General features: G+C 41.4%; 1 protein-coding gene across 1 annotated transcript in view; it reads right to left on the bottom strand.

Moving 5' to 3' along the window:
* Positions 1 to 12,990, bottom strand: part of itpk1b (inositol-tetrakisphosphate 1-kinase b) — a 38,951-nt gene that overhangs the window by 23,401 nt on the left and 2,560 nt on the right. Inside the window, exon 3 of the mRNA XM_049595474.1 lies at positions 9,810 to 9,834. Coding sequence (XP_049451431.1) covers positions 9,810 to 9,834 — 25 coding nt within the window. The remainder of the gene's footprint in view (positions 1 to 9,809; positions 9,835 to 12,990) is intronic.

Consider the following 12,990-nt stretch of genomic DNA (forward strand, 5'->3'; position numbering starts at 1 on the left):
TGTAGGTCAGCGCTTACACACACACACACACACACACACACACACACACACACACACGCGTACAAGTACGCTCCATGAGATGGAGAGATGGAGAGATGCTAGACTTCAGCGAGTCCTCTGCTGATGTAATTGCAAAGTCCAATTCACAGAAGGCCTATATTGTGGCTGAAAGTGTCCAGTTTGTTGGACAAAGGAAGTCAAGTTGTGTGTGAGAGACAACTTTTAAAGTCAGAAAACGTGAGAGTGCTTGGAGTTGTGACTGCTTTTTCTGTCGCTACATAAGGGACCTTCTGAATTTAGGAGGCAGGGTTGTGTGAAAGGACAAACAGACAGTCAGAGAGACAGATAAAGCAGCCTTCAATACGTGGCAAGGCATAATATTAATGAAAAACAGCCATGAGGTTTTTTACTTTGAGACAAACTCATCATCACATATCTCTGGCTTAGGCTCTGTGTTTTCTAACAGCAGTAATACAACTGTGGCTTTCTTGATTTATTAGGCAAACACTGTGACAAATAATCTAACAGCACATCATGAATTCTTGAATGTGTAAAATGAAATCACAGGACTAACAGACAACTGAAGCCAGAGCAAACACATTAACACTGCACTGACAAGACTGTGTCAAAGAGAGCGTATTGTGTTGGTTGTAGCGCTGCGGTTGCATAAAGCAGTCATACACTAACCCATTAGCTAATCAGCACATGTGAATCACCTGATTGTTACAGACAAAAGACAACTCTGCAACACCTGTGCAAATAACTCAGAGCTGGGCAGGACCCCACTGTCCTTCCTGCTATCCAGACCGTACGCAAACTGAGAGCGAACACACCTTAATCACACTGGTGTGGATCAATGCAAGACCTGTAAAACTGTACAGAGTTTCAGTTGGTTCAGGGTTGGCCGCAGTATACCTGTCGGTTAAGCTAACATCTCCTGGTTAATAATTGTGAGAAATGTGATGGATGGATGACTGATTAGCGTACCCTTGGTCCTGCCCTGAAAAGTCAATTGCGCAGAGTGGTAAATCTGTTAAATATCAATTGATTTAGAGACCATGTTCTTCACACTGGGTGCAGCAGGAAGAACAAAAAGTCAAGTTGTATTAAGTAAGACTTTGTTTTGACAGAGGCGCGGCATGGAATATGGGCTTTTTCTTGTGTTAAGCAGGCATAACCTATACTACACATCACACAGTCTGTGCACAGCATGCTAACACGCAAAGAAATACCAGCACACACCCTGTAATGTTTCAGTCAGGCTGCATTTCCTTAAGAGCTCATTATGCTACATCAACACTGCATGTCTTTCCCTGTCCATCTTAACACTGCTGGATCTCATTCTCCTCCATTCCTCCTGCCTGTAGAAACACGCCCTTCAGCTCAAAAGCAATATGCCAACGCGAGCTGCAAAAACATATACAAGGCAATGAGGCTGAAAGTGTCCTGGGAGTCTGGTCGGTTTGCTGGAATTTACACACAGAAAACATTTTCAAATTGACTGCATGGAGGGCTGAGGTTAGGTGTGGGCAATATGGATAAAATCGTCTACCACAGTACATGTAATTTGGTATTTTTCTATATATATAAAGTCAGACAAGTGCACAGTTATTCTTTAGTAGCAGACGTTACTGTAGAAGACAGTGGCTGATTAAGTATTTACACACTAGACCACTGTTGATAAGAAGTTATGATGCACTGTAGGACTCAAAAACCAGCTTCAGGAGGTGGCAAAGCTACAGTGGCAATACTTCATCTGAATCAACCAGTATAAATACATAAACTAAAATGGTAAAGCCTGGGTTTAAAGACAAACTCAAGCAGGGTCCAAAATTAAAACCTGCCAAGCTCCAAATAAGGGTCGATTTTTCATTTGGTAAATAAATCTCAGAAGGCTATTAGCCATACAAAAATAGCTATGTAAAAGTTTTGTGTCATTAATGGGCATGCTGCTTTTGTCGTCAGTGTTGGAGATTCACACACACACACACACACACACACACACACACACACACACCCCCAGATGTGTTTTTATGCGAGTCTAAACATAACCGTGAAACGGACTTTCTCGAGCGCTCCTTGTTTTCTGGCACCAGAACATCAGCTACTTCGTTAAAGAAGAGGGTGATTACAGCGGAGATTGAGAAGTCTGATGAGGAGGTTTACGTTAATTAAAATGATATTTCATCTACTAGGTTTACACAACCTTCAAATGTACTCTCATGTTTGATCCTTGGGTACATTTAACAGCAAATACTTAAGTAGAATTTTGAGTCATGAATTGTACTCAGGCTTGAAATTATTACCTTCAAATAACTTCACTTCAAATTATGCGCTGCCCTCTTCTTTAAAAGGTATACTTTACCGATTTACAACCAGGTGTGTGCCACTGTGGTGTGGGGAAAGTGTGCAGATGAACAGTTTTAAGGTGCCCAGCAGTGTTCAGGTGCCCCTGTGCCACTAGCTCCTAGTGTGGCCGGCACGAGGGGGAGCAAAACACTGTTCATCTGCACACACTCCCCACAATGCGGAAAAATCGGCAATCTATCCAATGTTATGCCTTGTTATCTCAGTGAAAAGTACTGAGGGATTGTTTTCATCTCCCAGCCCCCTTGGCCAGTGAATCAAAAAGTTAGTTTAAGACACTGCTGCAGACGTTTTGGTGACTCAATGTCTCGGCAGTTGAGCTGGTTTATCAGGAATCATGTGGTAGACAGAAGTGTGACATATGGCAGATGAATAAAATACACAAACATGCTGCCATGACCTTAATAGCGCTGTTTGGCTGCTGTAAGTCAATACTCGTAAAACGTGTTGTCACCTGTGGATAAACTATCACTGGGTCTGCAACACTATGAGCAGCAGTTGTGACAGGAGTGGTGTGAGGTACGGCGTGCTGGTAAAAACAGGAGCAGGTCTTTTCTGACTGGTTAGCAGTGTCAGCATGCAGGGTAGAAGGGAATTAGTCTGTACTCCACTCCGCTGAGGCACGGCTTTTAATCTCTCGCTTACACAACACAGAGGGCCCATCCACAGCCTGGCCCCTCCACAAAAGCAGGACTCTACATCGCGGGGGTCAACACCCACTGGCAAAGACACATCGCAGAGGATGAAGCTCTCCTCTTGCCGTGCGTAGACAGGATGACCCCGCTTTAGAGCTCATCCAAAAACCCAGTGGTAAAGTCACTGATGTCCTGCTAAATGCTAAAAGCAGAAATGTCAGCTGACGTCTTTGCAAGTTCCTCTGGGACTGAGTGCGAGCGATGGGCCATGGTGGTGACGGACAGCATAAAAAACACGCTGGATCCTGGAGGGAAAGTACTTCAGGGCCAATGTATTTTCAGCTTTGATGTAGCTCCATGGTGGGCCCAAGCTTTACCCCAGGGAAATCTAAAAATGGTGAGTTTCAGCAAACAGCAGGGACAAAGCTCATATGTGTACCTCTGTTTTCAAAAATAACTGTGCACAAATACAGTGCACACAAACTTTATCAACCATTGTTTTGCAGCAGTTATTTGTCTCTGTGCCTGGTGAGGTTTTGCCATGGAGCCGCTTCATCCTTTAGATCTCTCTTTCTAGTTGCCCTCAGCTGGATCTAATCTCACCTGGCTTTTGCTTTGTTGTCAGACTAGCCCAGAGTGCAGACAGACGTGATGAATGATTTATTTAGTATGGCGTGCAGCACTCGACACCTCTGTGTAAGAGAAACATATGTGTCTGTTGGCCGCACCTCGCATGAAGTAGAAGACTAACATGAGAGAGGATCAACATGACCGTCAATCTCCAGCCAAAAACCATACGGAGGGTCAAACTGGGAACTCATTAGGCTAATAGCCGTCTCCTCAGGATCCCTGGAGTCACTACGGATGACTGTTGAGCACTGGAAGCTAATGAGGCAACTGTCTTTTTATCAATTAATTCACTTTGTTGAGTACAATATTAAATTTAACCACTAATAAATGTGCTTGACTAAAGTGACTCAGCAGAAGAAGAAGAGAGACTTCAGACAAGCCCTACTAAGAATGGCTAAGGAGTCTTGATCCATCATGTTGGTCAAACTGATGATTATCTCATCCATCATCATCTCCATGCTGAATTCAAATCACCAAACAACCTTCATACTAATTGCAAATAATGGCCACCAATCAGTATTCTTTGGATGGTGTTCCACTGGTGGACCAATTAATACCACCTAAAGACAATATCTTGTTTGTCAGGCTCCAGAGGATCAATATGTGGGTGAGATACAGTAGCATGCCGGAAATTAACTTTAAATTCCTAGGCACTTACCATATAATAAAAACAGTAACTCAATAACTTTCTATGGACAGCCCACTCAAACGATGGCCATTTGCTGTGATGGGTTCTCTCCCAGAGAGCGAATATTGGCTTTTTCAAGGCCGAGCCTGGTGAGTTAATCTCATCAGCTCTGTGATACAGACAAGCTAATGTACAGAGCGCTGAGTGAATGGCTCTCATGAGCTCAGGGCTATGGGGTCAGTATTGATGAGCTGCTACAAAATCGCTTGGATGAGGGCGAGAAAGCATGGGGCGGGATGAAAAGTAGAGACAAGGTGAGCGCGATAATGGGCTACTTAAAAAAAGAGCTGGAGTGGAAAGATGCCGGAGGCTAAAGGGGCAATCATGTAAAGTCATTCAAAAGAACAATCTGTTCTTTTTCAGTTCTGTCAGTCTTGGTGGGTATACATGTGGCTTTCCCACACTAGAAATGGAAATATAAAATGAGGTCCCTGGGGCTGCCAGATTTAGAAAAGACCACACAGGGTGACGTCATAATCACTTACAACCCACTGGAGGATCAAGCCTCTTGTGGCAAATACCATACATCAGTGGGGAAGTGCAATGTGCAATGTGCATTTTGACCTCTTTGTAAAATTTTTGATTAAGTACATTTTAGAGATTTATTTAACTGCTAGAAACATGGTGTCTTCATAAAACTAGGTTGTCTATGCAGTAAAAGATGCAAATACTTTTGAAATTGGTGCTATATGACCAGAGAGAACAGAGGAAAGGGCTGTGGCATTCTCTTTGCTGAAAAAGTAGAAAACCTACAACTACCACAATGCACTGCACCACACCAGACCAATAAACTCTCCTGATGGTATGTAACATAATGCAAGTTACTCATCCCGAAAACAATATGGCGGCTGAATAGTAACAAACAATCTTGTATGAAAGTAAGCTTAAATGTGTTTCTAAAATCATTTAAGGAGAAAAGTAGGCAGCACAGTAACAGAATCTTGAATTATATTTCATCAGCACTGCGAAATCTTATCGCTTGATCTAAGTTTTTACGGCCTTCATTTCTCACAATACGGGCAACAGTATTGCGTCCACTTCCTGTTCACAAACTAGGGTTTCCCCCTAAAAGTTGGAGATTCATATCATCAGTTAGAGAACCTTCAGTCAACTGAGACTGCTTCAAGTCGAGCAGATTTTTTTTTTTTTTTTTTTTTGCCAGTCAGCGTGCAGTGGAGATTATTTCTGAGAACTTTTATGTCCACAGCAGCCTGTATCGAAGAGCGCTCACTCTGCAGCAAAATCTAGGGACCAAAAAGTTCTCCCTAGATTTTGCTGCAGAGTGAGTGCTCTTCGATACAGGCCGCTGTGGACATGGAGGAAGCTGCACCAAGGAAGAGAGGAAGCTGTGAATTCACAGCTCACAGCAACTTAATACGATACAGTCTCTGGCTTGAGTTTGAAATCTAGTATCTGCAAAAAATGTTGCACATTTCTGATTCATCTTTAGCGCAGTTAACTTGTTTACTATATTTCGTGAATGTTGCCATCACACTGAATGCTGAAATCCTGTTCAAACTCTCCAACTTCATATGGAAAAAAAAGGAATCAATTGTCGAATATTCGTATTGAACAGCCATATCTGATTTGACTGACATGACGTCCGAGTCAGGTACAGCCCTACAATGCACGAACAGAATCTTGGTATATATTCAATCAGCTCTGCCTCATTGTACAATTTGATTGGAGTTTGAGAGAGAGAGAGAGAAGACATCTCTTTCTCTCTATCTGCTTCTATACTTTTTGGGTCCATGGTGGGGGGCATAAGAAAATGCAGAAGAACAATCTGTAGTTTGAGCAACAGCCCTAGAGTGAGCAAAAATCTGGATTTGAGCAGAGACATGAGCCGGTTAGAACTGGTGAAATGGAGGGAAGTTTACCACAGTTCATTTAAACACACTACTCATGTTGTTAATGTTGTTACCAATAACTATTTTCATTATGGATTGATCTGACAAGAAAACCAAGGAAATGCTCAACACAATATCCCGAAAACCCAAGGTGACACCTTCATGCATCTGGTTTATTTCAACAAGCAATCCAAAACAAACAGATTCTGCCGATCAACTAATTGTTTCAGCTCTAGTACACAGCCATTAGACCAACACATCTGTTTTTACAGACAACAAATGTGTGACTTAGCTTGTAATGAGGCTGTCAACGACATGAACTGATGGTTTATTCTGCCAGAAAAAGCCTTGACTTAACTCATCCTTGGATATCCAAGGTTGAGTTGTTATGGTCAGGATCAGTTTGTCTGTCAGATCACAGGGACAAGGTTAGGTGATTCAATTGGCTGTAAGAGATAAATCTGCAGCTATTTTCTACACCAGCCTTCTAGAGAAGGTTCAACTGACTTGATATCCACATGACAGCAACACTCTGCCCACCCTTGAAGCTAAAACAACAAAAACAACCACAAATGCATGAAACACAAACAAAGCTCGAGCTGAACACCTAATCTGCAAGGAAACACAATTTCGATTTTGAAGTAACAGCAGTGCGAGACGGTAAAGCAGTAAAGATGTTCCATTACTGTACCACCACTTCCTTTCACACGACATCCCTTTATTACCATCTCGCCTAATCGCTCTCGTTATCTGTGTCTCTAGCAAAACATTGCTCTTCTTCAATAAGATTAATTCATTCATTTACTGTAATGTCTTAACGTGTATATTTGTCTTTGGCTTCAGTGAGATTGGGCTCAAATTAATTACAGGACAACACAAGACAAGAGAAAATATACCGAATAGCATGGTTCCAAATGCATCATCTGAAATTAGAAACGGCATCATTCAGTCAACAGTCTAAGAGAAAGAAGAAGACAGCTTTGTGCACAGACTTGTATAATAAGGCCAAAGCATTACAACGGCTACCATTATCTTCGCTCTGATGCAGCCATGACACTACAGGCACTGACTGGCATTGGGTGCATCTCGGGCGACACAGTCACCGGTGTAAATTGAAAAATACCTCTGGTGGTCTGAGTAAACGGAGCTTTCTAAATTGGCAGCGACAGCAAAGCTAAAAATAAGGTGTGTTTATGCTGATTTGTAAAAGTGGGGAAAAAACTTCAACAGGTAGTCCTGGAAAAGAGTTCTGGGGAAGGCCAGGGGGCTGAGCGAGTCCCTGGGTACCCCGAGCTGAGGGTTTGCGAGGACCTACTCTCCCAGGAGTGACTGAATGCACAGTGGGAAACAAAGCCCCTGCTTACTTTGGGACTATTCCCAGGACAAGGCTCTTTCTGGGTGTGCTTATATCGTTAGCACAGCGAGAGGAAAAAAATAACCTCAAAGCATAAGGGGGAAAAGGCCCCCCCCCCCAGACAAGAAGACAAGAGACGGCATTAAAAGAGAAAATCAGAGAAAGAGACTGAGAGAAAAGGCTGGATGATTTCCTCTTCAATTGCTGAAAGCACTTTAACTGACGAGTACTTGTCAACACTGAGCTCCCAGGACTTAGCAACAATTGTTACTATGCTGCTGTATGTGCTGTGTTTACTAAGTCAATGCACTGTACTGTGTCCAATATCCATTAACGACAGCAGTCTTTACTACCCTGGGGAACATATGTAGCTGAACATAACTCAGCACCCCTCTTTTACTTGAGCTAAGTAATTACTGGAGATGGGCTATTATGTCTTTTGGTATGTCCACATCAAACAGAATACCTTAAAGTGAATATAATTAGCAATCTGTTAGGAGCTGTAGCTGCTCACATTTAGGCAGTTTTATATTATAAAATGGCCAATTATTGGCCAAGTGCAATATCCAAACTCCAAGAGCTGCAATTTTGATAACAGTAAAACATGTCACAAGATACCACTACTAATGAAGGACTGGGGTGCTACAGAGATGCCCTGGCCTACAACTTATATTCCAGACGTTAAGGAACATACTTGTTTGGTACAGACCCCAGCAAGTTTTTACAGTGAAAATGAAATGAAAAAAATTCCATCCCCACTAAAATCACAACTCATATCACAGTATCTGTCAATTTTTTGCACATCACGTAGCCCTACTTTTGGTGTACATGACTGATGTCAGATACTATGTTGACTTCTACAAATACTACCAAGCTTTAAAAAGTTTTAACCACACACACCTGCACCCCAACACTTTCACAGAATAAGTAACCACTGCCCCAATTAGATTTCGCTGACATTTTACAAAGTGAAGGCCATATTCTGCTGACATGAATTGCATCACAGCTCAACGATGAACATGACCTGGCTTGGTGGACCCTCCCTGATGATGCTCACAGACTGAAAATAGCAAGAATGTGAAGCAACTACACAGGTATGTAGAAGGCAACAACTCACAGTAGTTTACAATGGACATCTGACACAAGTATGTGGAGTAGTGAATGGTTTGGTTTCAACTTAGCACTGACTCAGAATAAATGCTTTCTTAACAAGGATAGCCTATCCACCTAATTCCTGAGGGGAATTCTGTAGAAATGATTATGGGCGCAGCTTCCGGTGAGATAGCGGAAGTAGCAGTAAGCTAGTTAGTCCCATAGACTCTCTGTGGTTAGTTAGCATATGAGAAATAAAACCACAAGAGCTTCATGAGAGCGAAAATGTATTAAATCAGAATTTGCAGAAGAGAATGACATCTAGACTGATAGGTCCGTCACTCAATGTCAGTACGATATCCCTGTCTTTCCCCGTCTGACTTCATTCTCAACCTACATTAGAATACTGCTCATTATAAAATAAACTCAGCAACATACCTTGAAATATGTATTTAGTCATTAGGGCTGAGTATGTGTTACTGATTTACTGTAATTCCTTTATATCATATAAAAACATGAACACCAAAAGTTATTTCTTCTACGACTACTCTATATTACTACTACTGAAGTCTGCTGCTTAATTCAGCTTCATGTTTCACTCAGAACAGTTTTTAATAAATCAGAAGTTAAAAAAACGTGTAAACAGATTAGCTGGGAAACATCACATCTATTCACTCTACATGGAGCTACAGTTAATACTGAATTATGTTAAATGTTTGCCGCATGTGTTAGTATCTCTTAATAAGTCATCAGAAATCATAAATCATCTTTAGAAGGAGCAGATGTTTAACTTACGCTAGCTCGGGCCATGTTAAAGTTAACCATATTTAACGGAGTGAGGCAAGCTAATTGCTAGCGTGCTCGGTTGAAAAGGAAAAACAATGCGTTGAGATGGCTATCAGAGATGGCAGAGGTGTGATCACATAATTCCATTTGAGCTATAACAGGTGGTGTGTTCCACGTTTTATTTCCCAGTTGCTCTCGGAAAGAAGAAAAGAGCAATGCAAACAAACTGTTACCATTGGAAAACACTGGAAGTTGCACCCATAATTCACGCAAGGTATCATGGGGGTTAGGAATAAGGTGGATAAGATTTCCCATCTAAAACAATGACTGACTACTGAATTTTGTATTGTTACAACAACAACAACAAAAAAAAAAAAACAGTATGCGTCACAAGTTTGTCCACTTACCTGAACAACTTCTATTCCTCTTTTCCTGAAAAATAAGACAAAAATAAAAGTCATTAATCTGACCAAAACCAAACATAAAGTTATCAGTCATAAACAGACACTGCAATGCATGGAAGTATCTAATTCCATAACATGCAAAATGTTATGTAAATGTGTGTGGGGGTTTTTATAGTAAAAAAAAATAAGTAAATGTGTGTCAGGCACTATTGATGAGCTTCTCAGTGGATGAAAAGATCTGAACGAGCCCACAGAAAAGAAGAAATCCAACACAAGCTAAGTGATCCAACAAATATATTTTACTTGCACAGTGAAAGTGACAAGAACGCACAGTCCTGTTAATTACTGTTTGTTTCTTTCACTTTAATGTTATGAAATAAAGCTATGTAAAACCTGCTGTTGCATCAGTTGCTCTCGCTGGATTTATTTCCTTTAAACTGTGAAGGTTCCTTTTATTCTTGACATAAACGTGATGACAAAACAGTTCCTCTTCATACCAGAGAGAAAACAGAAACTTGCCGAGGTCTTAAAACACTTTGCACATATATGGACATGAGCTACAGACACATGAGCCTATCTGTGCATAGATGTCAAACACAAACAAACAGTGAAAGTAAATTGTTCATTGTAGTCGTCTGGTTATAGCAGGACAGCAGAGAAGAGCCACAGAGATTGTAAAAAAAAAACAAACAAAAAAAAAATTCCCATCGCAGAGCTGAGGAATATTCCACTTTATAAATATAGTAATACTAATCTAGTCTTTGGATCAGAAATAGTTGCTTGGCAACCAGCAGACCACTATAAGAGTGGAGTTGTTGGTGGAGGTGACTATCATAACATAGTGCACCACTAAACCAGGGCTGCACAATGTATTGTTTGTTTGTTTTTTTTTTTAAATTAATCTTCATTGCAATGTCACTTTACGTAATAAACACATTGTGAAAGACAGTGATGTTGCACTCAGGGATTTGTTGAGTTAGTTGAGCGAGAGTATGGGTAGAAAACGTCACTATAAAATGTCACTTGTGTTTTATGCTTTTTGTGTTAAATTCAGTGTTCTTTTTGTTCAATTAACTTTCAGTTTTTTAAATCTAGTAAACAATTTGTAGTATTTTAGCAGCATACTGAGAGCTGCAGTAAGGCAAAACTAAGTATACTTTAATATCTGTTTATATATCCCAAGTAATATTGTTAACATGATATTCAACAATGGTATTATATTTTACGCATGAGGAACCTGGACAGATCTATTCTCCTTATCTCTGCAACGTCTTCTTCACATACAGCGAGCAAGATATGCTGTCCAGATATGCTGTGAGTGACGACAACATTCAGAGAGTCTATCAAGCTCTGATCAAGCGGAAGCAACAGTTTGCTGTTACGTTGACAATAGGTCGGAGGTGTGCAAAGCTTTGCTGAAGTAGAGCCAGGGCAAGAGTTTTATCAGACAAGCGACACAGCACTTAGCCTTTTCACAGACACACAGAGCAGGTGAGGGCATCTTCATTGGGAAAACTGAAACAATCTCAGTTAGGAAGAGGTGTGACAGTAAACAGCAGTGTTAAAGTAAATGTTTAAACACAACCACTTGTACATAAATTAGAAGGCAAGATGACTCCTCTTTTAAAAGAGTTTTTCAGGAAATCTGTCAAAGGCACAGAGGATGTCCCTCATTTGTTTAACATGTTGGATTTATGTTCGACCTAATCCCACCACCGCTGAAAGACAAATAACTGCCCAAACAAAACAGTAGAAGGACAGAGGCATTCTCACATTTCTGGTGGAGCTGGCTTGTCAAGTGACCTGTCTAGCTCCATTCTACACATCAGAAAAAAACATATATAACAAGTAAAATTTAAATGGACCAAACAACACATCTCCTAGTTGGGGGAATTTACGATGAACGTGCAAAACCAGTCCAGCGCCACAACCGACTCAGTCAGTCCAGCCCAGTTGTTTTTGAGGTTACAGCCCCATGGTAACAGCAGTGCAGCCATTCACCGCTTCACAACAATGTGGATATTTAATACTGCAGCTGGCGTGTTTCATGTGGTGTGAATGGGGCCTTTAGTTTCGTCCCATCTCAGATATGGAGATCATCTGCTCTCCTATATTGTTACACAGCCAGCAGAATGAAAGGGATCAAGGAGGAGACCCAGCGGAGAAGCAGGCCAAGGTCAGAACTTTTTCAATAGGAGGTTCAATGAAAAACAAGACACTTTTTATTGCACCGTTTCTTACTGACACACAGCACCATATATCTGTAAACTCTAACCCTAAAACTGGGTATGATGGTACGCCATAGACATGGCTACTGCCCTGCATGACAGTATGTGATTACAAAGTTTACGTGCTGGTGTTATTTGAGAATCTGTTGACGTGATCAAGCAAACATTAGACAGCCAGGTGAAGCCGCATTACCTGTTTGGGCTGTTAAAACCCTGATTTGTGTGTTCCTTGAAATTAACACCATCAGCTCCTTGCATGTTATACTCGTCACAGGTTTTGAATAATCACAGTTTCCCATCACTGGGTGAAGGACTACAAGCATACAGTGGGGGTAGCTCAATGTAATCTCATTAGACTTGTTGTCCTAGCGAGGCCTCGCCTTGACAGGACAAAGTGACAATATTTTCACATCATCCAAAGTCGCTGAGGCCGGCTGTTCTCAAGGGCATTGCATTATTCCAAATCAGGTATATGCGAGTCAGTAGGAAGCCTTGAAATTGCTGTGCAAGCCGACGGGACAAAAACATAAACCCCAGTGGGTCTGACAAGCAGGAATCCCTTAAGTCCAGCTGCACAAGACAGGGCAGGCTCCACACTGAAGCACTCACAATGTCAGCTGCGTGCCACATGATGAGAGGGGAAAAAACCTGCTCAGTCACTACGAGAGTATGACACTGGCACATCCTGTCGGGGTGAAACATTTGGCTTATCTCTGATAATACAGCCTGACGAGTCAAAAACTTGCACATATCTATCTGTTCAATAAAATCAAGGAGCATGAAATGAAATTTGGAGAGTGTGATATTGCCAAGGAAACCATTACTTAATAAATAGAACTGGTTTACTGCCTTAGGGTTTGTTAATAAGCTGACACTAATGCACACCAGTAGCATGACTGGCACACCCTTGGAAAGTTGTACCTCCTGGTAAGACAAAATGCCTTTTAAATAGCAGT

This window comes from Epinephelus fuscoguttatus, linkage group LG14 (genome assembly GCF_011397635.1).
Source record: "Epinephelus fuscoguttatus linkage group LG14, E.fuscoguttatus.final_Chr_v1".
Lineage (NCBI taxonomy): Eukaryota > Metazoa > Chordata > Actinopteri > Perciformes > Serranidae > Epinephelus > Epinephelus fuscoguttatus.